This window comes from Temnothorax americanus, unplaced genomic scaffold, assembly GCF_048541705.1.
Source record: "Temnothorax americanus isolate GAGA-0224 unplaced genomic scaffold, ASM4854170v1 Scaffold13, whole genome shotgun sequence".
Classification (NCBI taxonomy): domain Eukaryota; kingdom Metazoa; phylum Arthropoda; class Insecta; order Hymenoptera; family Formicidae; genus Temnothorax; species Temnothorax americanus.
Window position 1 is genome coordinate 818,640 of NW_027509264.1, and position 25,927 is coordinate 844,566.

The 25,927-nt window shown below is 43.2% G+C and overlaps 1 protein-coding gene across 1 annotated transcript in view; it reads right to left on the minus strand.

The window, feature by feature from the left end:
• The window catches only part of Sema2a (Semaphorin 2a), a 320,164-nt gene that overhangs the window by 151,193 nt on the left and 143,044 nt on the right, over nt 1–25,927 (minus strand). The window contains exon 3 of the mRNA XM_077399561.1: nt 1,604–1,727. Within this exon, the coding sequence (XP_077255687.1) occupies nt 1,604–1,727 (124 nt within the window). The remainder of the gene's footprint in view (nt 1–1,603; nt 1,728–25,927) is intronic.

Consider the following 25,927-nt stretch of genomic DNA (forward strand, 5'->3'; position numbering starts at 1 on the left):
TAATCTTGACGCAAATTAAAAAATATGGAAAGAACACAAACGAAATGTATAGGAAAAAAAGGTGCGAACGCGATCGCTGTTGTTGTATCGAACACGGTCTTCAGCGTGAGTGAGTCATTATTATATATCGCGCGAACATTCGCGAGTACGGTATAAGTGTAATTAAACGGTCCAAGCGTTGGTCTCGAATGGTCTAAAAGATCGGAATTTCCGATAGCTCGTTAAAACGCCGGTAGTGCGTTTCTAGAGACGGGAAACAAGAGCGCGAACGCGCTCGGCTTCGCTGTTCGCGCTTACCGCCCCGGTGCGAGGCGCGATTAATACCGAAATACGAATGACTTTATTCATGAGGAACCCCACGGCTTGTTATGCAGATCGAATTTATGGCTAAATCATATGGTGCCCTTCGCGGTCGCCAACGTTACTCTCCTCGCATTTCGCTCGCGGGGGCGCGGCGCAGCGATGCGCGGTGGTGCAAAATCAGGATAACGAGGGACTGAATGCGGATGCGAAGGAGAAAGAGAGCAACGCACAGGCAGGTGTCTACATTATGAATATGCCTTAAAGTAGCTTTCTATATAACGGACCAGTTGCTCTGCAACTGGCTCGCTCTCCCATTCCCTTGTCGTTCTCTTCCACTTTGTCTCATTGTTTTTCTCTCTCTTCGCCTTTTCCGTCTGTCCTCTCTCTGTCGCCTATCTCTCCCCCTCGGTACTCTACGGTCCCGTCCATCTCTTCTCGTTTTCGCCTTCATCGTGCTCTATCCGGCTCGCCGGCACGTCTGCCCATTCTCGGGCCAGTAGTGAGATAGACGTTTATCTCTCGTTTCTACAAACTGTGTGATCGCTCGTGCTGCGAGGCAGGGGAAATTCAAGCGATCGATAGGATACCGCATCAGAATCACTCACAGACGAGCGCTCATTTCTCTTGCATTCTTGCCGCTGACTGTAATGTTGCAGCGAGACGATCGCCGTTTCTCACACGTTGCGTTGCGTATTTTTCGATGTTTGTCCAATTATTCGCGATATTATATTGCAGATTCTTAATTTTACGGCATATACAGTTCTAATCAATATATTGCACGTTAAAATTATAAATATTCATTAGCAAATCCCCCTCAGAATCTTTGTTCAACCGTAATACCGCGTAATTTCAAATATTATTTCGGTTAATTCCCTATTACAATTAATTTATATTTTTCTCATTTCTCTTTAAGCCATACGGAACGTTGATAAATACCAATCATTTATCAGGGTGCTCGGTACGCTCTGTCGGAAAATATATAATTGCGAAAAACCGGTCACGCCCTTTCAGCCGGTTATTACGCTAACGAGCCCTCAAAGGTGGAATATCCAATACATTAAATTGAAATTTATCATCAGCACACCGCCGTGCTGTCAGTATCGTTGCATTAAACGACCGTGGCGATATAACGATGTTATTCATTATACTCGCGATACCCAATTGAAGAGGCAGTAGTCTTTGCGATATACCAAAGTGATCGGGCTTCTTTATATCGTCTCTTTTTAATACGAAATAAAATTGAAATAAAAATATGTTTATTTAAGAATTCACCCAAGATATATATTAAGCGATTACTCACCTTCATGTAGTTTCTCCAAAGTACCCTCAGCCAGGACTGCCGCGAAGAAGAAGCAGAACCAGAGCAAGCCGACCATTCTTCTAATTCGATTTCTTGACGTATCCATTCTGTTAGCACTTAGATACTGCAACAGAAACATAAATTAATTGTTAATGCGTGTAGATGCGTAAATAAAAACGCAGATTGTAATTGCACACAATATATTGATACTCTAATTACATAATTATATTATACCATTTTTATAATAGTACATTTTCATAATAGAAATTTCGCTTCTACAAGTTTCAATGCTTCTCACGAAAGAAAGAGTTCCCGTAACTCACGAAGACTGGAAGCTAGGAGAGGCGAGGGCAGAGCTCGGTCGCGACAGACGCGTCTTAAAATACAGAGCAGCACGATTAACTGGATTATAAATATATACTGACGTCCGCCTAGGCGAGAGAGAAGCGAATCGATAGCTGGCGACTGGCCAAGATTCTCTCGGTTAAAGTAGATACTGCGCGCGTACGGGCAATTATAGGAACGCTTGATAAATCGCGATCGCGTATACACGCCGCGGCACAACGAGACGAGAGAGTTTTCAGACGTGGTGTGTAACAGTATAACGTAAAAGCGTAATGACAAAACGTTAACGGGGAACGGCGGCGGAGGTTGTTAACATCGGGCACGGGCAAATATGTTTTTATCGCCGTAGCTTCTCGAGCACGGCGAGTAGGTACTCCGACGCGCGGCGGCGGCGGCGGCGGGCAGGCAAGTTCCGGGGAAGTTTCGCGCTGCAGTATCAATAACCAGTTTTCCGGGACGAAAAACTATCCGAGTCTCTTGGAACCGCCGGCGGATATCCTTCCAGGGATTCTCCTCCTCCCTCTGGCGCGAGAACTGCGGAGCTTCTCTCGCGAGCTTTTCTTATACGGCCGCTCGCGCACGAACGGGAGAGGAAACAAAATAACGAATGGTACTAATAGAGCGTTCTTGGTCTCCAGGAAACTTTTCTACTGTGCCGCTGCAGAGCGCCATAGCCACGGTATTGGTCGGGCAGTGCGTCGTAAATCAAAAGTTTCTCACCTCGAGAGAGAGAGAGAGAGAGAGAGAGAGAGAGGGGGGAGGAGAACGCGAGTATGTATATAACGTTACCGCGCGCAATAACTGCGTTCTCCGAGCGCTTTTTTTACTAGTTTGCAACAGAAATCCAAACAGACGATACTAAATTAAGAAGTTTCACGGAGCTGGCGATGATCACTACGAAGTAGCTAACATAATTATTGCGAATGAAATTCGGTATAATAAAATTACAAGTTTCACGTACATAAATGTCAAATTCTTATTTCAACAATACATATACGAATCAACGATTTTTGCGATAATGCTTTCTGATAAATGATTCGCGTTACGTAATGGTTTTTTAAAATTCGATATGCACGGAACGTAAAGTGATAAAATGCAGAGATTAAAGCGCGCACGACGGTAAATTTACTCTTAATTATAATGCATCTGCTCGTATATAACAGAACGGTGAGGCGAATCAAATGAAGAGAAAATCGAAGTAGCATCTTCAGAATTTCCCACCGGTATTCCCTCGACTCAACGTTCTCGGTTTCTCAGATCTTGAGTGTGCTTTCGAGAAGCGATGCACTCATGGCATACTAAAACGCCTCACTCAATCAGTTCAGCTTTACGCAAAGCGGCATTTCTAGGACGCTCGTCCTTAGATCCGTAATTTGCGCGATGCCCTCAAAGCCACCGAGCTCAGCTGTCTCTGTCTACTTTAACGATTTCGAGTACACGTAACCGGACATTCCTTTGGCCGCTTACGGCTCGTGAGACTTATTCGACGAACGCTATATTGCTCAAGTGTACGCACACGGAAGAGCGTGTCGCTGTCTACGCAGTATTGGAAAACGATATCTAAAGACCATTTACTTATACTTCGCTTTGTATACTACCGCCTGCGATGTTGACAAGAATTACCTCGTGATGAATAATCAAAATGCACATCGTTATACAACTGCCATTAACGGTTGAGACGATTACAGAGAGATTACGTAATTCCATCACGTAAAATTAACTAAAAATATATCGCGTTTAAGAATGCTCAATAAGAACCGTAATTACAAGTCTTTAAGAATTATGATATTCTGAGACGGCGAAAAGTCATTTTGAAGTTACGATATTTAATTATTCCGGATATAGACGACCTTACTGATAAATTTGTAACTCGTGTTAATTGATTAATGGAAAATGGAATCGCGACTTTGACGGTAGTAAAGTAATTGGGAAAGGATCGGAGGCCTCGAGCAGAACGCCCAGAGCAGCAATGGCCACTTAGCCACATTGCAACAGGCATTAGCGGTAACGAAGTTAACGAGAGCTCGGTTAAACCGGTTTAGAGGGCACGAAGACGTGCCAGGGGGACGAGAAGCCTAAAACCCGACGGCGGTCTTCGGCTAAGCCCGGCTCCTTCGACCTTGTTGGAATTAGCAACTTCTATGAATGGCCTTCCTTCGTCATCTTTACTTTCTCCCCGTTTTCCAGCTAGAAAGACTTTATATTTTGCGATGATACTAAAGACAACGCATCCATATAATGTTAAGAAAACCATGTCGTTAAAATTCAATATGTCTTTTGATTACGCCCCTCTAATGCTATTCGCGCACGTTCCAATTCAACAGTTATTTTTACCTTCGCCGTATGTCTATATGTTGTTGAATGCAACCCTCATTGAATGTCTGTTGACGTTTGCATAGAGGCATGAGTCGTTGAAACGAGATAGCCCAAGTTTTTAATTTACTCGACTCTGATTCTTCTTCTAGTGGAGTGGATACGAGGAACCTCTCCGATTTCAATTTCGCCACGAAGAATCCCCCTCGACCCGGTATAGAAATGCCGGACAAGAGGGAGTCCTCAAGTGCACTCGAGACTGAAGGACGCTCAAGATCAATATTTATAATCTAGATTCTAGACGGTCAGAGAGAGGCCTCCATCGTCCACGCCTAAAAGTGCAGCCAAACCAAGAACCCGCAGCCAGTTTTGCCACGTTTGATTTTTCTATAGATCGTTACACAAGTGTGCATCCCATTACTACAACTTTATCTGCATAAATTACGGTGTAAAATTTCCTATATGCATCTCTACATGTCAAATTCTAGAGAATGGAAACTGACATTTCATTCAAGTCCTTATCATCAGAACCGCTGTTTCTATCGTTACATTTAACCGTTTAAAGCCGTCAACGGCGGGAAATGATCAGCTTTGCTCTCTGAGAACACGCAGGTCCCATTAACGGAATCACAGGGGTATATCGGCCCGAAGCGGGCTTGCCCGCCGCGCACTTGCGATCACCGTGCTAGCATGCCTCCAAACGAGCTTGCTTGAGAGCTTTTTATTTTGCAGTAAGGAACAAAAGAAGAAAAGGCGGCTCTAGCTCGTTAGCCACGATTACAGTGGAAACTACGGCGGGAACACCGATCACCGCTATCCATCGCTATCTGCGAACAGGCATGATGGTAGCCTCCGTAGAATTCGCGAGTAGCCGATAGTTGACTAAGACATTCCACCGACAATTTCACCCAGACGCGGACAATCGGTTAGATACTCGGTAGTTCAACGGCAATCGCGTACGTTTATCATGGCAAAGAAGACGGCGAATGGGCGGTTCAATTGCTCGAATCCTTTGAAGTTTCTAAAAGCTATCTCGAGCGTAATAGCATTTAGAGGAACAACCTTTGTAGCTCATGGCGAAATATAAATCCGCGATATAGAAGAACTCTAAAATGTGCAATACAAAATAAAATATCTATATATCTTTAAATACATCTGCCGCACCGACCCGTTTACTAGCGATTTACGAGGATAATTTCTTCCCTAAAAATAAAAATAATCCCGTTCCATATTTACAGACAATTTCGTTAACAAACTAATTGAATATTAACTTAGTTGTGGATGTGAAAACTAAACTTGGTCGAATATTTCAATAATAATAAAAATCTGGTTGTTAATTAGCATATTAATATTCTTTTTGTTTCACTTTTTTCATCTAGCGCGTTATTTATTTAACCCTCTCTACAATATTTTGCGCCAGCATACGGTCCTGTGACTTAAGCAAACAGAAACTTTGTTGCCACATCTTGAAGCGTATATACGACATCGTTATACGATCCTGCATCCCCGACTGAGGGTTGTCTTTCGTTCAAATCGGGGTAGACCGGCTTTTTCACTAATGAACCGAGAGTGTAAAGAATGTTTTGAAAGGGCAGATCTCCTTTCTTTTTGATCTTATTTAGAGAACGGACGGGATTCAGACCCCTATCTTTTATAGAAAGTAACGTCTTGTCGAATAATACGAAAAACAATGTCGGACATTCTGCTCAGAATTATTACCTACAATAAAATATCTTTTCGCAGTTTTAATCAGTTTAAAACATTATTAGAATATAAATAGAAATTTGACGACACCCAAATCGATAATTAATAAAAACCTACAATGTTTCCAAATGTCATGTATTCTCCGGAACCTTAATTCGTTCGCAAACGTTCAGCTTTATCCGCTCTTCGCATTGAAACTTTTTTAATTTTCGCCTTCCAGCCTTTCAGCGAAAGCTGAAAAAATGTTCGCGCAAAAATCCCTACAATATTTACTCGCATCTCCCACCTCTTTCTCGTTTTGTTCGCGAATTTCGTAACTCAATCTACCCAGCGCACTCGAGTTTGCCCCCACGGCCATCGACCTCGAAAGTCTAAATCAATACCAATAATTCTTCCGACTGCACTTTTCCCGTTTTCTCCGCTCCCAGTGATTATTTCGATTTAACTGATACGGACGCGCGGGAATGTTTCGACATTTTCGTGCCGGCGCGCGGTATTTTAGCCACGCTTGACGAGATCCTAACGCTGTCAAAGGTCTGTAACGTTCCCAGTTTTAAGCCACCCACGACGACGTGATAATCGAGTGTGCTACGCTTTTAGCTATAATGGACAAGTACACGCGTCGCTAGGAGTGCGCTAAAGAGAACCAAGCGGAAAGGGAGCAACACAGCTCGCAACGCAAAAGGGGCTGCGAGTGAGGAAGGTAGAGCGCGTACCACGGCGAACAACTGCGTGGTAACTGAATTACTTGGTACATCACGCTTACTGGTTCGATGATGCGATTTCACGACAATCCAGAGCGGCGAACGACGGCGACGGCGACGACAACGACGCAACGGCAAGTGAATTTTCATCGCTGCTAAAAGCGACACTTAATCAATGCTTCGAAGATCTATGATGTTAAAGAGAGGCCGTGCGATTATCCTGCTTTACAATAAATTGGAGTACGCAATATATAACATACCAGTATATATTTTTTATCTATTTCTATATATCTCCATTTCTATTTATCATTTTTATCTATCTATATCTTGAATTAACACTACACACACAAATATATATTAAATATAAGTGCAACACAACTATTTGAAGATAATACAATTTTCTGTTAAATCGCAAAATAATATGTGGAGACAAGAACACATGTGACTACTGATAAATGTAGTCAGGAATCATCACGTACCTTTGCACTTCTGTACGAAACTTACTTACGGTTTCGCACTGACAGGGTGTTAATTTTGACCGTAGGAAATTTCGTTCGAGGCCATTTGTCTCGGAACATCTGCTGTAACTTTCGAGGTAAAAGTTGCTCTCCCGATCAAACATTTAGACGAAATAACCGCGATGCGCATAACGCCGAATACGATTTCTGTCTCGAGAAAATAAATTTACAATATGAGCTATTAATCTTCCCAACTTGCGCTATTCATCTTGACCATGCACTACGCACATATTGCTACTGGCATGTATTACACATGTATTACACACGTTTTCCTTCCGCTATTTTCCTTTCGATAGACCTTTATTTATCTGTCTACATAGCTCCGCGGCGAATAAGAAAAAGGGGCGGCAAGTGGAGATAAACCGACACTGCGTCTTTTTGCCAGGTACTTTGAGCGAGAAAATACAGGAGTATTGTGGAAAGAAAAATAATTACAGTTCCGATCTTCCAGTTCCCCGGAGAATTACTATGCGGTTGGCGGAACGAATGACCGAGAATAGAAATGCGCTTGAAGAAGTGAAATTTATTTGCGACTATGCGTTAAACCTTAATTGTAAATTCGTTCTAACAAAAAACGAAAACGACAGATATTTCTGGCATTTTTCTTTTCAACACGTACCAGAAACATATATATATTGTTACGCTCCGTTCGCTATTCGTGTCGCGCGCACTCACGAACGCGTCCGCGTACTTCCGGGATCGCAGAAATAACCACTCTCGTTATACAAAAAGGAACTCGGGTTTATTTAAACTCAGAACGGAATACAAGAAAGTTCTGGGAAACCGGACCGAACGATTCGAGTCACCAGATCAATCTGACAGGCGGTAATTAAATCAATAATTCTATGCGTCCCCGTTGTCAAGGGACGCGCTTCGGCTTGAAACTTCTGCGGAGCGAAGCCAATTTCAGCCCACGAGAACGAACGTCTCGGCACGGGCGAGCGGGCGTAACAATATATACGCAAAAATAAACAAAAAAACATTCATTACTAAATTAACAGTAGAAATATTGCAAAAGACGGAAGATGCAATATAAAAATATATTATTTCTGCAGCATCTATAATATTGCCGTCATTTGAAAACCACGGCGATATTGCGAGTTTGATGAATTTAACCGTCGCATATCGTATCCTCTTTGCCTGTTTGTATCTATGCCTTTTCATTTTTCGCTTCTGTCCACTGATACTTCTCTCTCCCTTTCCCCTCTCTCTCTTTTTCTCTGCTTTTTCCCAAAGCTGATTGCGCTGGGAATATAATTTGATTGCTTCGGTGCCCGGTCTCAATAGACGCGGTAATCCTAGCTCGCGGCTTAATGAAAAAGTATTATTGGCTATTCTTCTTCTAGAGCGACTCCGCTGATCCCGCAGTGCCCGAAATTGTACCTTTGCGTTATACGACGCAAAAAAAGAGCATTAAACGATGAGGAATGGCGCTCATTGAATGCAACGTCCCATGTTGCGTACCCGCTCCAGCTACTTTGAAAGATCCAGAGATCCTGTATAATATAAGGCGATAAAGCGTCTCTTATAGCGTTATAAGAAGCAATGAAGTATGAAATGGATTTTGAAGAATGGTGGCAACATTACTCTTCTTGCATTTATAATTATTCTAAATGAAGATTGGTGGGAGATGGCTGATTAATCTTCCAACGCTATTTATCAACTTGTCAGAGGGTCGTTAAATAAATGAATAATTTTGTTCACGCTATTATTTCTTCATGCTGTTTTCACTCGTAATATAACTACGTTGCTAATCGCAAAACATTTTTATAATAAACATATTAAATCTTTATCGTAAATGATTCTTATTTGTGTGCATTGGTGTATTAATAAACACAATATTTTGAAAAATCTTGCAAAAATCTGAAATGGAAATTGGAAAGCAAAATTTTTACGGCAAAAACCACAATGAAGTATTCTTAAATTGTGGTAAAAGATCTAAATTTCCCTCTGAGTTTGGAACAATAGGGTAACGCAATAAAGACTTATCATTGTGTAACGCATTTGTATTAACCAATGCACCATTAGATTGTAAATTAACCCGATTAATTTGCGCCGAATAAACCTCCCTTTGTTTCCTCAACTCGATAGCCCGAACTTCCATCGGTCTCCTCGTCTCATTCTTTTCCTCCTCGAATTTTTGCCAACAGCTTTCTTCGTCGGAGCATCTTATTCCGCTCTTCGACCTATCGCTCTAATGCTGCTTCGTTAGTGAAAAGATTCCTACCAAAGGATTCGATGTACTTTAAAAATATTAAAGCGTACACTCACTCCCTATAAGCGAGACATTTGTCTTTTGTTACGTTCTTATAAGTAGCTCTCAAAGGTCCCGTCTTGAAAACGAGATTTCGGCGGATGTCTTTTATCAGACTTGTAAGACGATAAAAAAAATATTATGTATACGCTCAACTTTTCGTAATTATATAAACACGCGCGCGCGCATAATATACCCGCTTTATGTACAACTCTTCGACATGAAGCGCACAGCATTTGCATAAAAGTAAACTTATAATTATATAAATTCTAGATTCTCCCAAAGGTGATTTAAATTTACATAAATATTTTTCCTGAGATTACGACTTCAACTAGATTCACGATAATATCTTCAACTGTTGCCATCGTCACGAAAAATATCTCATCTCTCCGAATGCATAAAAAAAGTGCAATATGACGCAACATGAAAAACGATAATACGGTCGGATCGTCGTTCTAATATCTTGTATAGCGAACAAGCGATGAAAAGACCGTCGAAATAGCCATGAAAAATTACGGTTACTTCGCTCGATAGCAAAAGTAGCTCGCAGATTTCCCCGCAGGGCTGTGAGCAAGAAAATGGAATATCTGGTCTGACGAGCTAAGCCAATAAATCATCGTCCGCCATCAAGTATCGCTGCAGCGGCGTCTTCGCCGCGTCGTTATAGGAAGAACCGCGAATTTCTCGCAATCTTAAACGGCGCGATAACAGCTCAAGAATCGGGAAATAAGTGAGGCGTTTACGTCTCGTCCGTCTCTCGTGGCGTCTTCTCTATTGCGGAAGTGAGTCGGAAAAGAGCGTGCAGTCAACAGGGCCGTAAACTTATCGGTGATACGAGGTACAAGAAGCAGGAGTCGTTCTTATATTCTTTGCCGCGCCTCGTTCATACCGTATAATATCATAAATCTCTTTATATGCTCGAGTTTATTTCGTCTGTTATCGTTGTCTCATATAATTCGTTAATGATGCTGTAAACGCGACCTGTATAATGGGTACTCGCCAGTAAAATGCATTCGTTTCTGTTTGCGTTTGACACTAAGCGAGAGGACGCAATATGTGTACCGTACTACCCTGATTTGCTGATAAAAGCTCTCGTCTCCCAGAGAAAGATTCGTTGCAAATCTCTACGATGTTCATTTCTTTTATCTCGACGACATCAGCGGCCATAGTCGAAGAAGTTAGTATTCGCTTGACTTTTTGGCAATTTATTGCGACAGTAAAGCATATCATTTGCTTTTATCATTTGATATTATGTTCTTGTATCAGAAACATTTGATCAATATGCAATAAATAAAATATAAAGAACCTTTTTGTAAAATTTCTAATAGATAGTTGTGTGATGGCGTTTTATTTATCGAATATTAATTAAATATGATATATATATATATATATATATATATATATATATAAACAATTCTTCTGTATAAATAATGCGTAAATAATACTGCAATTTTCTTGCTGAAAGCCATTTAAGCAAATAGAACTCGTAACGTGAGTAGAACGCCTCTCATCGACGTCCGAAATATCTTGACTACCCTCACGTGCCCAAGGGCAGTCAGCTCGAGTATGATTCATCCCCCGATTTGTTATTTTCGCATTAACTAACTTCCTCTCTTCACCCTCGTGGGGATTCCTTTTTGACTCGCGCGGATACGACGAATGTGGTCGATAGATGGAAGGCCATTATCCAGCTGTTGGCGCGTTAATGTCTTGTTTATGTGAAGGAGCCAGTCATTGGCGCACATCTATCAATTTACTCCTAACAGAAACATAATGCGATATGGTATATTCTTGACTCTCGCTGCATCTAATACATATCATGCTTTGATAACACTGTATTACTTGGAGATCTATCATTTCCGACCTTTTCTCGAACATCTTGATCCTGACGGTCTGCTCGTTATTAACTCGATATCTCTCATAATTGCAAATATTGTAGGTAAGATTAAATTACGATTGATGTAGAAAAAAGTTCCCGAGTTATATAGCGTTCCTTGACAGCGAACGATGCGCATTAACGAGTTCTCTATATTCTTCATCAGCTATACGTAAACTTAATTAATCGCTATGTTTCTGTCGTATACGGAAAAAGCAGCAGTCACGCCGTTATACTATCACTGCGTAATCGCTAATAGCATACCCGAAGCAGCATCCAAGTCGTAGAATAAGAGGAATGAGATAACGCGTTTCCTCGTCTACCATGAAATTCAAAGAGAGTGAAACGCCATGCGCTCGTTTAATATGCGTAATCTTATTCGCGATAAGTATCCCTCGCTCGCGCATAATTAGTCCAAAAGATAAGTATAATTGCGACTTCATTTCCTTTTACTCTCATCAGGAAGGTTAATATTATATATGGTTAATATTATATATTCAGTGTAATGCGTTCGAATATTAACAATTAAATAGCTGTTTGGTATTTTCATTATCCACGTCTGTACTGTCAATTCAGAATAATTTTTCAAGCATTCAGCATTCCTCGACGGGTGTCACCTCCAAGGAAAAAGAGAGAACGTTCCGCAGTAGTTTCTTGCTCTGTGCAATTTATCATGCATACGAGCGCATTGTAGCGGATATCCCTTAAGGTTACGACGCCCTACGGTACATGTACGAACATTTAATGCTCGACGTCGCTATAAAAGCGACGGTTACACTTGTACGTGGTGCACGTGCCGACTGACGACGAGCATGTTAAATCGTAATAGGCGTAAAATTGCGCGCCAAGCTACGCAAGTATATGCGAAACGAAAAAGAGGAAACGAGAGTCAGCGTTTCCTTCTGGTAATGTAAGGACACTGGCTCGAGAACAAGAAATGCTTGCTCGAAAGGACAGGTTTCTGTCCCGTTTTCTGTTTTCAGCTTTCACTCGGCAGTAATTAAAAAAAAAAAAAAAAAGAGAGAATAGAAATGTAACGTAAAAAAAGTTCTGAGCTAGCCTTATATATGTGTAATGAATTCGCGATAGATGTGATTATACCGCCTGACGTACAATCTTAATGAGATTTCCGCGTCGCATATCGCGACGATGCTTATAACGGCGCGTATTGAGTTCAGAATCAACGAGTCCCGTGTCCTTATTGTCATCAGTCACGTGGCTATATGAGATTCCTCGGATCGCAATCTCGTCTTATTTCCGCGGGAGGGAGGCGGAGTATGCTGGCAGATGGAACGTACGTATATACATACATACATACATAAGGCGGATCGTCAACTCGCACCAAATGCATAGAAAGAGAGATAGAGAGACAGACAGAGAAACAGAGAGATAGAAACTCACGAGCGTTATTCGAGCACATGTGGCGCAATAAAAATGCACATTTACCTATCGCGCACCTATATGTGACGCGAATTCAGAATAATTGAAATACATATGTATATATGTGTTGGATTATCTCGGGCACGATTTGAATTCGAAGCGATTCAATCGCTTTGTGCGAAATATCGAAGGCTTCCTGTTTACCAGCACCTTTGAGAAAACGATCAGTTATAGCGACGGATACAATTGATCAAGTCACGCGACCCGATTGATATTTCTCTTCTAGATATTTAATTCGTAACTTGTAATTCTTCATTAAGTCGCAGAATCATTTATGCGCCGTATGCTTTACAATTATCGCGTAATTGTCATCGATACGCGTGAAATGAAGCGAAATCAATTGCATTATGTTGACGTATTTGTAAGCGTTCACCCTCGCGTACCGTTACATATTATGAAATACTTCGATACGATCGTGTGAGCCGTAATCATCCACGTCGATAACTAAGCCGTATAAGCGATAGAAATACATATTACATAATCGAAGCGGATAAAGGTAATTAGATTGCAATTTGATACCGTCATAATTACAGAACATCGGCTATGAAGCGAAGATTCCAGGAGCATTATAGTAATTTCTAGTGAGAATAAAGCGATTTATCACACCGGCTGTGTATAACATCAAATTTCGCAGTAATATTCAGACCCGAAGAGCGCACCGGACCGAGAGAGTTACGTAATTCTCTTCGCTCCTCGCAATCACGGCCGAGATTGTAATCGCGTCGTTACACGCGGTAAGGCCATCCGTTTCACGGTGCCGAGATCTTCAAGAAAAAGTCTTCAAGCGATAGCGCGGCTAATCAGAATCCGGAGACGCGGTAAGTGGAAAGAGCCGACCGCTTAGACACGCTTTTGAAGTCCCAGCGAAGCGTAAAGTAATCCGGCACCGTACGCGAGTTCCCAAGGTATCACCTCGAATCGTTCCCTACGACGTCGAGGCGGGAGATTATTAATTGTAATTAAATTCAGAGAGCCGGATGAGAGAGAGCCGGTGCGGTTTAAGCGGCTAATTCGCAGCCCATCGCGCTGCTGTACTCTTACAGACCCTCGTACTTTACGCCCGCTAAAAAAAATTATCTTCAGCCACGGCGCTCCGTGTAACGGATTTAGCGAGCCGCTGTGGGTCTTTGAAACTTTTAACGAAACGAGACTTAATAAGGAGCGGCTTAACGATTACTTTATCAAAAGATACATGTGTGCTCTGTGTGTGCTTTTCTAGCAGCTACACCTCCCAAGATAAATATAAAAAAGCCGTCTCACGACTATTTAAAGAAATTATTTCTTCCATTACGCGCGCGCGCGCACAACACCGTATATGACTTCGTTTATTGTTCGCCTATCTAACTTCAAAAGCGAATCGCAAAAGTTTCAACCGAAATTTCAACTTTCACGGGTAAAGTCAGCATCCGCGTTTTCTCGCAATAACAAATTTTTCTCTCCATTCTGTCTCTTTCGGCCGCCGCAATTTCATTGTAACCATGATATACTGACAATCTAGGCCCATCCAAAACAAGCGGCAATCACGACTGCGGTTAATAATTCGACGCCGCAAAACCATCATGCCCGAGAGAGCGCGACAGGCGAAACATCGGGGTGCTGCGATCGCAACGTAAAACCGCGAGTCCGATAAAATCCGACGTCGCCGCAGCGACGGCCGAAATATCGTCCCAGTTTTCCTACGTCGCTGACGCGCGAAGGTAAGTTCGGATGAATTAATCGTATACCTGACCGCGTATGTCAAACAAGAGTACGAACGTATACTTCTTTATTCTTGAACGTTACGTACGATTGTTCAGACGCAGTGTATAATAACACAAAAAACCCGGTTGACATATGCAGTCTTTGCCATATTGACCGCCAGATACAGAATCTTTCAAGTTGGTTTAACACTTGAATAAAGTAAAGCATTTCGTACGCAGCCTATTCTCGAACCGATCTTGAAACTTTCTGTCGCATTTGTAACTGTCTATCTATATCGAGTAACTCAATGAACAGCGAAGGATGCCATTTTTCTTGAAACGCATCTTCGTGTCGTAGAAGTTAGAATACCCTTTGCGCGCGGACCAAAACCACGGGACATCCGCTCGAAGAAAGTTCGACGAGTCCCGACAGTGGCAGAACAATCTCAAATTTACATAAAGCGCGCGTATCTGGTGAATTACTTACGATAACCCTGAGCCACGATTGCCGGGCCGTAGAGCATGAAACCGCAAACCAAAGCCGGGTAAGTGGTGGGAGTATGCTCCGCGCAGGCTGAGCAAACTTATCGTTCAAGTTTTAATTTAAGCTTTTTATTTATACACATCACGAATTCTACGCCAACTCGTATGTCGAATTGCCGCCACATTTTCCCGACATCCGCCTCGTTGAATCCCCAATCGGCGGTAGTATTTTAGCTCAATTTTACCTATATGAGATGAATTATTCATAACACGATAGTATTCGCGCAACAAACGGAATCATTTATATCGTAATAACGCTTTTGTAAAATTGTCTGTTCACTCTCTGACTCGCCACAAATTTTATTCTCTTGAATTTCACGACTGTTATCAAAACAATTATTGGATTTTTGCTTATACATGACGGTAAGTATCTCCGGGAAAGAGAGAAGAGAGAGAGATAGATAGAGAGAGAGAGAGAGAGAGAGAGAGAGAGAGAGAGAGAGAGAGAGAGAGAGTTCGATAAATTAACTGTCGCGAGACGCAAACAAATATTTAAAAGAATAAAATAAGATGAAGCGGTCAGGCTGGAAGAAACACGCCGGGCAAAAAATCAGATTTGAGATTCGCTTAGGCCTGCTGTTCAAAATCATTGAACATAATTAAGCGTGGACGTGACAGGAGTGACGCTCGTGCTCGAACGACGTCGTATAGCTCACTTCTTTTTACTCTCTTTCTCCCCCCTCTCTCTCTATCTCTCTCTGCTTCCTCATGCTCTATCACAGCTACTCTTCGACTCTCGCCGCCTCTCTACGGGGTAGCAGAAAGGTTAATGCAGTTACTCGTTCCCCTCTCAACTCTGTGCCTCACTCCCTGCTTTCGCACGGTGCTGGCGGAGAGCGTTAGGGCTTTTCCCGTCGAGACAGGCGGTGGAGACGAGCGTTTTAGTAAAATGGCCTGAAAATGCAATTATCGGCTATAGGTGTGCAGTAATGAATTGCTCGCGTTATCTACATAGACACTTCTGACCAGCTTGACGCTGACTGGCGGCACGGATTCGGCAGTTACGTAAAAATATTCGCCTCCACCGTTCTTCGGCTCGAAGCTTGAAAAATTTGAATACGACGAGATATAGCTGATACCCGCGATAGACGAGTTAACCCGACTTAGCCGGTGAGATTACGAGAGCCCGGCTGAAAAGCCTCGGGCAAGCACCAAGAGGACGCCATCGTTCAAGGGAATTAATTTATGGATTAATAAGGGACCCTCAGGACTTAATGTATTTATGCCGGTAATTCGCATACCACCTGGTTCTGCTAGGTGTAAGGCTCGCAAACTCTCCGTCCATTTTACACATGTAGCCTCATAAAGCTGCATTTACTATAAGCTAGCGAATAATTCAAACCTGTTGTATTAGCAAGAGTATGTTCAATAACTGTAATAATTTTCAAGTATATCTAAATGTCGATAAATATAAACTCTCTCTAGTGCGTTTACAAATCCGATATAGACTAAACTTTCACGATCGCCTAATTAGTCACACTTATCGCGAGAGGTAAATAGAGTGCTCACGACAAATTATCTGAAAACGTTGATTGTATCCGAGCTAATCGATACGGTGGCTAATATGTTTGGAGAAGAATAGGCGGAAGTGACAGTAGGTAACACTGGAACGACGTTAACGGAATCAGGTCAACGGTGCTTGTCCGATTTTCAATAGCAATAGCAGTCGCGCGAATAACAGAACTCGTGGAGGAGAACAGCTAATGCTGTCTGGGAGATGTGGAGAAGGAGGTAGAGCACTCAAAGGTGGATTCGCATAGTGCTTACCGGTTTAGTTCACAGCTCGTGGTTTCCGTCAGAGAGGATCTCGGGTGTCGACAGAGTGAGTCCGCTGAAAGCGCATCCGCTCTCGTTGACTGCCATCGAGCGTGTAAATAGGATGCCTTGTTTATAGTTCGACATTGAATAATCATTCGTCAAGCGGGGCCTTAACGAACCAAACAAAGGAGCGGATCGGAACGAGAAGTCGACCTCGTTTTCGTCAACTCCCGGCACTCCCGGGGCACCTCATATGTAAATCATGCCTCGGTATAAGAAGCGTGAAATAACAGAGAATACGAGATAGAGAGACTAAATATCTCTCAAATTTGCCACTTTTATAATCTACACAAATAAATGTACATTTTATTATCAATTAAGAACAGTAAATAAACCCAGAAACTCAAAAAACCACAATTGATATATGAATCTTTGATTAACGGATTATTTCTCTTAATTAATAATAACAATTATATGTCCTGTCTTGTGTGTATGATTTCCTTCCTCATCTTCAATATTTGTATTATGTCTCGCGACCGATAAATCTGGCATTCGTTGTTCAAACGGTGCTATTATTGCAAACTTGAACATGTTGTTTCACGCGTATTACAGAAATACAGAAAAAAGCGCAATGATGAGGATTTCATTAAGTACGTGTCTTAGCAACATACGGTCCTCGTTCTTATCGAATTATCGCCTTAAACCAATTTCCTGCAACTCAATCTACGTCAAAGTTTCGGGGGGAAAGATACGTTTCTGGAAACTACATGTGACCGAAGTGCCATATTATCTCTCATTTACTCTTATTACCAGTAACACCTCGCTATCGTGGGTCCTTGAAGCATGTCGTCGCCACCCCAGCTCATAATCTGTCCGAAGGATCGGACACCATCGGGATACCGTTCTTAATTAAAGGATTTCGTCGTATATCGGCTCAAACATCGATGGGATTTCCGCGCCACTTCGTCGTCTTAGTTCTCTTAGCACGAGCAACTTTTCGACGACTTACTGGACGTCACAAATTACTATCGCTACGGAAAACCGACGAAGATTTTTGTGTGCGTGACGAAGAAAAGTCATATTGAGATATGACTCATGTATGACTCGCAGCTCGAGATAAGAATATTTATCTATATCAAAAACAACTATATCGAGAAATTTTATTCGCTAGACAAAGACGATGAATCACTGACAATGAATCAAGACAATGATTAATCGCGCGTGCAATTTATGCTATTATTTGCAATCCTCCTTCAAGAGAGAATCCGTTCATTATACTCGCAGGAGATATAGCAAATGCAGACGCGATATCGAACGGAATTTCTATGTAAATGCATACGGCATATATGATAACAAATCGTTTAAAATGCGATTTTCTTGATTTACAAGATTATCTACAAAGAGATCTGTTAGCCTTGATTCGCATCGATAATAATTCAGGTATCAAAAGCGCGAGTTAAAGCGTTCTTCCGCGATCGATATTCTACCTGCATCCGTAGTCCGTAATCGTCGTACTCACAGAATGCTTTACATCGTATACCCATGCTTAAGTATGATCGATCGAGCTATCAAAACTCCGTTTTATTCTGCCAAAGAGTTCATCTTCAAGATAGGAAACTTACAGGATACAACCGCAGTGAGAGTAGATCGGAACGATGTAAATGCAAATTCAGATGTTCATCATAATTATTTGATTCGTTCGGGTGAGATACTTTCGCAATGTCAAGTATTCACGTGTAATTCTAACGATGCATAATACATGTATCGTAACGCGGATTCGAGTTTTTATGCCGTGTCGAGTGGGCAACGTAAACCGAGTTTTACAACAAATGGACTGAGATTAAAATGGTGATATACGAAAATCAGTGAACGTCACAACCCGTATCCGGTATTATCGGCGCGCCGTTCGCTGTTGGGAAACGTAATAAAAGTGTAATACGTGGAAATGCGCGGCGGATATCGGCAATGCGCGAGGATGGCGCGGAAACTGTGCTTCTCGCTACAATAAACAGGTTACAATTCCGCAGCGAATGCTATCCGTGCTACCGCAAATGTTTTTCATCACGCTACTAAAACGATACGCGCTGCACAATAATGCCCTTTCACAGCTTCGTGATCCTACAGTAAAGTATTTGTAATGGTATCGCTAATTATTTTACGACGCGATACATGACGTCGGCGAAATTTATATCAATGGAATCAGTCTATAGTAGGAAAAGAAGATCTTACTGAAGAGAATCGATTTTCCCGTACGGCAAACTCAACGGCAGACAAGTCCGACGCAATACCGCAGACGTGGTGAACTGCCCTCCGAGTTGCGGCGGGGTAGAGCGACCGGTACCAGAAACGCTCTGGACAACCGTGGAGAGGTGCTTGATTCATGGCCGCGAAGGCCTCCATCTCCGCCGCATCGTCCTCTCTCGCACGCGCGCATAAATACTTCCTCTTTGTCCCGCTCTTTCACCCCGCGCGGCTTCCCGCCCTACGTGGCAAAGGCGTGCGGATCGTTCTCCGAGGGAACGGGTTGGTTTAGCGCCGTATCTGTAGAGTGTAGATGGCTCGATACGAACCGGAGGATGGCAGGAGAACCGGCTGTACATTCTGCTGCAGTCAAGCCGGTCGTCCACTCATTTGCACCCCCTTGTTCTCCCTCCAGTGTCCAACTCGCTCTCTTTCCCCATCTTTCTTCCTCGCTCCGCTCGCTCGATCCTCTGGTCTCACAAGCCGCACGGTCGGACACGAGACGCGAGAAGCGTAGGCAGCGTTTCCGTTCTCCTTTTTCGACTAGCTGGCGCGGCCGGTACCCTCACGATCGTATACCGGCTCTCTTGATAATGTCGACGACGGTGTGGCACCACTGCTGGTGCTGAAGTGACATAACGAAGTACCGTAATAAAATAGGTATTATATGGAGCCTACTACGACGCGCCAATGTCAATGACAACGGCGACGCAGACCTCGACGCTGCTGGCGCAGCCGTAGACCATTCTGCGGATAGTACGTCTATTTACTTCGCGGTAATCCTGCAGAGTACAGCAATACGCGTGACACTATTCCAGTTGCGAAAGTCAAAGACACAACAATGTTATCTGCGAAATGCGAGTCTTCTGCACTAACGCGATTTAGTCTTCTTAATTCTTGTTAGAACTCCATCCGATTAATGTCGCCATTCGGATTGTATCGCCAATGTGGAGCCAATAATAATGTTTTCGATTCGCAACGGCGTAGCGTTGGAGTCTGCCTAGATTTACACTCAAGTGGTAGTATTTGCCTTCTTGATTAAGAGAGAATAAGAATGCGCAACTTCGCAAGATATATGCGAAACAACGGTTGCGGAACGTTACCGCTGCGCTTGCGTTCACTCGATTCTCTCGTTCGTCATAAAGTTAGCGAGAGCTCGCCGTGGCGAAACTCGGGATTCCTTCGAGATCCTTATACCCATCTCTTTCGCCCTTTGTCTTAAACGGAAGTCCGCGCGAGACGTTTGTCCTTTTGGCAAATTCTCCACCGTGATGGAAGAATTGTTACGGCGAAAACGAGCACTCCGATGCACTTTCCTCGAATACAAAAGCGCGCTCGTTACCCAATTCTAAGATCGCGAAAGTGGGGGTTAATAGGATTTCGCGATGTGCTAGGCGCTCCTCCGCTATTACCAAAATTGATCGCGATCGTCGTCAGGTTGAATCGCGTAGAAGCTTTATCGTTTCACCAGTCGTTAATGCATAAATGCTTCCAATTTTAACCCGGAACGAACTAACCCATTTCCATTTCGCTTCCCTACATTTACAAAGTACAAATCATTTGATTTGCGAAGCTGAACGTCCAAAAGTATTCTAAAGGCAATATTCACAATATTCACGTGCAATGGAAATGCACGCTCTGTGCTGAGAAACAATTCGCTTACGTAACGAAGCTCATCGTTCCGCATATTAATTGACGCGACGTCTATACGTCGCATCACGACTACCGTAACTCGATGTTAATGTTGCAAGTTCTCGAACGAGAGAACATTCACGTCGAATAATACGCTCCAGTTATTTTATATGGACAGTAAGTTGATTAAAATTTTATATATGGACAGTAGTTGATTAAAAATAAAATCATGGAAACATTGAACATTGCATATGTAACCAATTTTGGAAAAATATTTGCGGTACAAAAACAATGACCTAAAATTTCGCTTAACTATAGTATCTCGTCGATCGTAATCAATCAAAAAATGCAATTTCCTGCCAAATTGTTAAATATCGATTTCGCCCAGCGATAACAAACACAATTTTTTTCTGTTTTAATACTTAGAATATGTACACTATAAAACAATACATATTTAAAAATTATATATGCTTTATATAAATAGAATAAAAAGTAATTAGTATATATATATATTTTTTTAAACGTGATCAGCATAAAAACCTACATTATATAATATATGGTCTCAGACCTGCAAAAATAACCCATTATTGAATTCCGCGACAATGACTTATGCGAGAGGTGCCTTTTAGTACACAGACGGTAATCGAGTTACGAGACGCGCCAGAATAAAGTGCTTCGCGAAGTTAGTAATACTAGTTATAGCGGGAATTGTCTCGGGGGGAGTATGTTACCGCGAAGTATGGCGGTGTAATGGGCGGCACGTGGGAAATGCCGGCGCACTATAGTATTAACATAAGTGCCGTAACGCCTAACATGCAGCAAAGAGAAATTCCAATGATCCTGCATCACCGTAGCGCCAAATGCAATAAACAGTTTACGAGGGGGACAGCTCACGTGTGACGGAAACTCCGTATATGTGGAGTGACTACCGCATAGATTTAATCGCCCGTTGCATATATTAAGGTTGACCTGACGCGCAGCTGTTTCAACTTGAAAGTACCGGGACTGTTAGATTTCTCGCCGAGCATGAAAACGGTATTATCTTAATACGCGCGTTATCCCGGCAAATCCTCAGTCATTATTGAACATATTTATCTCCTTTCCAGCTTTGCTAGAACGCGCAGAATGATAAATTAACTATTTTCCTCTTCCAGCATTCCGCCACTCATTCTTAATATTGCACAAAGGCAAGAGTTATTTGTGCCGCGCAACGCGCGATAATGAGCGATTTATTTGCGGATTTATTCGGCGCGGCGTTAAATAAGTTATTTATGCAAAATAACATAGTTATTAACTCACTCAGTTTGTTTCATTCCCTTCGTATACACACGTCAAATGTACCGTAAAATTCCCAATGTTCAGAATTAAAAAATTATAGCAATAACGAAATTTCAAAGATGTAATTGTGTCGCGCACAGCGCGTAAATAAGAACATCAGCGAGTAAACGGAAATATATGTGTTTGTGTGTGTGCATAATGCATAGTGTGCCAAACGGAGGCAAGGCGGATGTCGAGCGCGTCGCACGAAAATGTCAGGCGAGAAAAATTCAGGTAAACTCTCATCGAATCAGGGGGCGGTGTAGCGGGAGGCGCGCGACGCACACGTCCGTAGTTCGTCGTTTTCTCGTTTAACCATACAACGTTCCCCCGGGAGCGAAACAACTCGGGCATGTTTGCCTTCCTCCGTATTTGACTCGACGATGTCCTGTTCAAGCCGCTGGAAAACTGGGGCAATAACGGGGTGATTGGCAACTTTTAAAATAGCAGCCCGCGGAAACGCCTCTGGCACGACGATGCGCGATGACACGATGCGACGCGCGTGCATCGTAAAGTCGATGAAAAGTCAAGCAACGCGTCAAAGTGTGTGTCACCGGCGATGAAAGCACCGCGTGGATGCGCCGGAAGTTCCGGGAAGTCAATATGTCATCGTCGGTGTAACGACTCAAAGTTTTCTCTCACGGAAACGAAAGGATATTTCCGATCTGACGGAATTATTTCGAAAAAGTCAGTTGCGATAAAAGTAAAGCTGCGACTTACGATGTTCTCTCCGGCAAAATTGATATCCGTTCGGGCGTACAAAATTTTAATAAAACTTCGGACATACAAACGTTTCACATGAGAGCGCAAAAATGTCCCGCATAATGGAACTTCGATATTTTTTTGTCTATATATTGGTTGTATCGATTCGTGTACCATTTCTGATTTATTTCCGAAGTATTTTCGATTATATGGGTTATATCAATTCAAACGCGTCATTTTTTATTTATAAAATTATTTTCAAAATATCAACGCTAATTTTATATTTTCGCGAGACAAAATTTGAATGAAATAATCAATATTTTCCGTAAATAAGCGGGACTTGCAAACGGGAGCATTAATCTCTGTCTTGATTTCTGCTTTTCCACCGAGGAAAGGTGCGAGGTCGCGTGCGTAGATGTGCGCGAACGTTGAAATTCACTTGGAGGCCATAATACCCGGAATTTCGGAATTAGCACGGTTGCCGGCGCCGCCACTATCGCACAATGGAATACATTAAACGGCCCGCACATTCCGAAAGCTAATAAAGTCTGTTACCGCTTATTACACCTCCGTGGATATGCAAGTGGATCAATACACGCACTGCTATACGTGCCACTTGCTACGTCAAAAACATTTGCACGGTTCCTATGTAGTTCGCTCTTCACTTATAGATTATCTCGGTGAAAACGCTACGTGAATTACTACCTCGAATCTCGAAAACAGTAGTGTCAGGGGAAGTCGTTGCAGGAGGGTTTTCAGGGCAACTCCTTATCGTGCCGGTGAAATCGCGAAACTTAGTGGGCCATAATAATATTCCTCCGTTGTGCGCATCGCGTTGCACGTTATTAGATGCAGGTGCGGCAACGAGACAACATTCGTATAACTTTATCGCGACGGCAAGGGTTGCCGAGCTACGACTTACCGTAACCACTTGGTCGATAATCAGGCCCGCCCAAATGCGATATTGAGAATCTTCTCCCTACGTCGCCGTTCCGCCCGTCGCGTCGTGCCAAACACCGAAGGAGTTCTCGATAAAGCTTTTTTCCTCTTTTCATTCCCCTCATATTCGGTACACACGTACGCGTGTCTCGAGTAGTCGAGTGTAAGGAGAAAAAGATAGATAGGTATAGATAAGAAGGACGAGAGCGGTATCGCGCGCGCGCGCATCGTTGAAGGGGTCGCCGGAGTGAAAAAGGAAAGGAAAAGAAGGAGAATCCGTGTGAGAGCAAATCTTTGTCGTAGGAAATCGACCGTCACGCTCGACTAAAAGATTTCGAGAGCCAAGCACGTCCCGGTGTCGATTCCCGACCGATCGTGTCAAACAATAAACGCGAGTTTATTTCGTACGATTCGAAGATACGAACTCGCGAATTTCCCGCCGACAAAGCCGACATCAGTAGCGGTATACATCGCGATTTTATTACATTTTCTTTCCAATTTATGAATTGCATCAATTTAATCGTTTAATACTTGTCAAATAGATGGAGAAAGAACTTGAACAGGAAAAGTAGTGCAAATTGATCGCGATTAGTGTCGACATTAGCGAAACTGCAGGCTCTCGAGTGGTCGAGAGCGCGTCGCAACACGACACGAGCGCGCGCTTACGTTACGACGGTACGCAGCATCCGGCGTCCGGGAATTAACACGCAGCGAGTGCTTTTACAAATCCCGACAAAAAGAGGACCGCGGTAACAATAAGCCGCGAGGTAAGTGCTTACAAACACCGAAGGGAGCCGGGTGAGCGCGTTCGCCCTGCTCCCAATCCTCCTCCTCGACGTTTCACCAGCACCTCCCCCCTAGCGCGTCTGTCTCCCCGTCTAACTCTAAACGGGTGAAATCTCCTTGTCAGCGCATTTAGCACTGTATATTCGTGCGGGCCGCACGCGCTATACATGCATGACTTTCACGCGTGACACAAACGTGATCTGCGAGGCGTATCGTGCGAAACCATAAGCGTTGATATATGTAAGCAGAAATATTCGATGGTAACATATTGTTATGTAAAACCGACAGTTCGCACACGTAAGTCGAGATACAGTGTTATCGTAATGCAAAATGTGAGGAAAATTTAGTACCGTAAGATACAGAGACAATACGCACAAAGGAAGTAGTAACTGCTATAAGATCGCATTATCATAACAATGGCTGTTCACTTTATACCTACGATATCAATACCTTGCACTTCGCAGCTCTGACGTCAGCTGACAGAAGCGTCAAACTGACGTATGTTAGTCTCTAGTAAGACTGCACATGTGTGATATTTCTCAATTCCCACACGAACGTTTCTCCTCTCTCTCTCTCTCTCTCTCTCTCTCTCTCTCTCTCTCTCTCTCTCTCTCTCTCTCTCTCTCTCTCTCTTTCTCTCTCTCTCTTTCTCATAGACATTATTCGCATTAAAGTTTAACGTGTCGTGAAATATGCATATTCTTGCGCATGGGAAAATTATTGTCCGCCCGCTATCATTTTAATGCCGGAACGACCAATGTCATTTCCCGACCTCCGTGATAGCGCGATATATTGATACCGTGTCACGTGAGGGTGGCATAATACTCGCTTATGGAGCCCGGTTGCGGTGCGTCGATATCCGGTGGGCGAGACGCATTCTCCCGGAGGGAGCGTCGTGGCCGGGGAACAATACGGCGGTCTAAAACAAAAGGAGCGGCATGTTCGTCCGCGAGTGCGGTCCCGGCAGATAAGTAGTATCCAACGCAGAGGCGTTTAGTGGAGGTAGCAACCCCCTGACAAGCGGAGGTCGCCGAAAGGAAATTTATGCTTCGCCACGCCGGTATAAGCGAGATTTACACGAGGGGGCATCCCCTTCTCTCTCTCCTGCCCCTTCGACCAAGAGAGCCTGTCTTCCGGTACATAACCTGCGCCATGTTTTTTCTTGTCTCGTCTCCTTCGTCTTTTATCGTCTCCCTTTTCCTTCCCCCCCTCTCTCTCTCACTATTTCTCTCTCTCGCTCTCTCGCTTCTCTCGTCCCGCCGTCAGCGCGACTGAGTTATACAGTGATTTGTACTTTTGATTACGGAACTTCGAGGGACGCGGTACAATGGCTCCGTCGAGTCGACAAGAGTGGAATGAACGTCGCGGAGACTCCGGATATCACGGAAAATGAAGGGACAGCATCTCCGAGCGGAAAACACGCGAGTGCCGGCGTCGTGCTTCGATCTTTTCCCATCCGCTGTACGCGACACTGTACGTAGGACTTTACTTTTCCTCGCTTTACCCGGCACGCCGGTCGACAACGGTCAATTTTCTCGTCGCTATCGTCGGGCGATTTACCGCCGTATTTCTT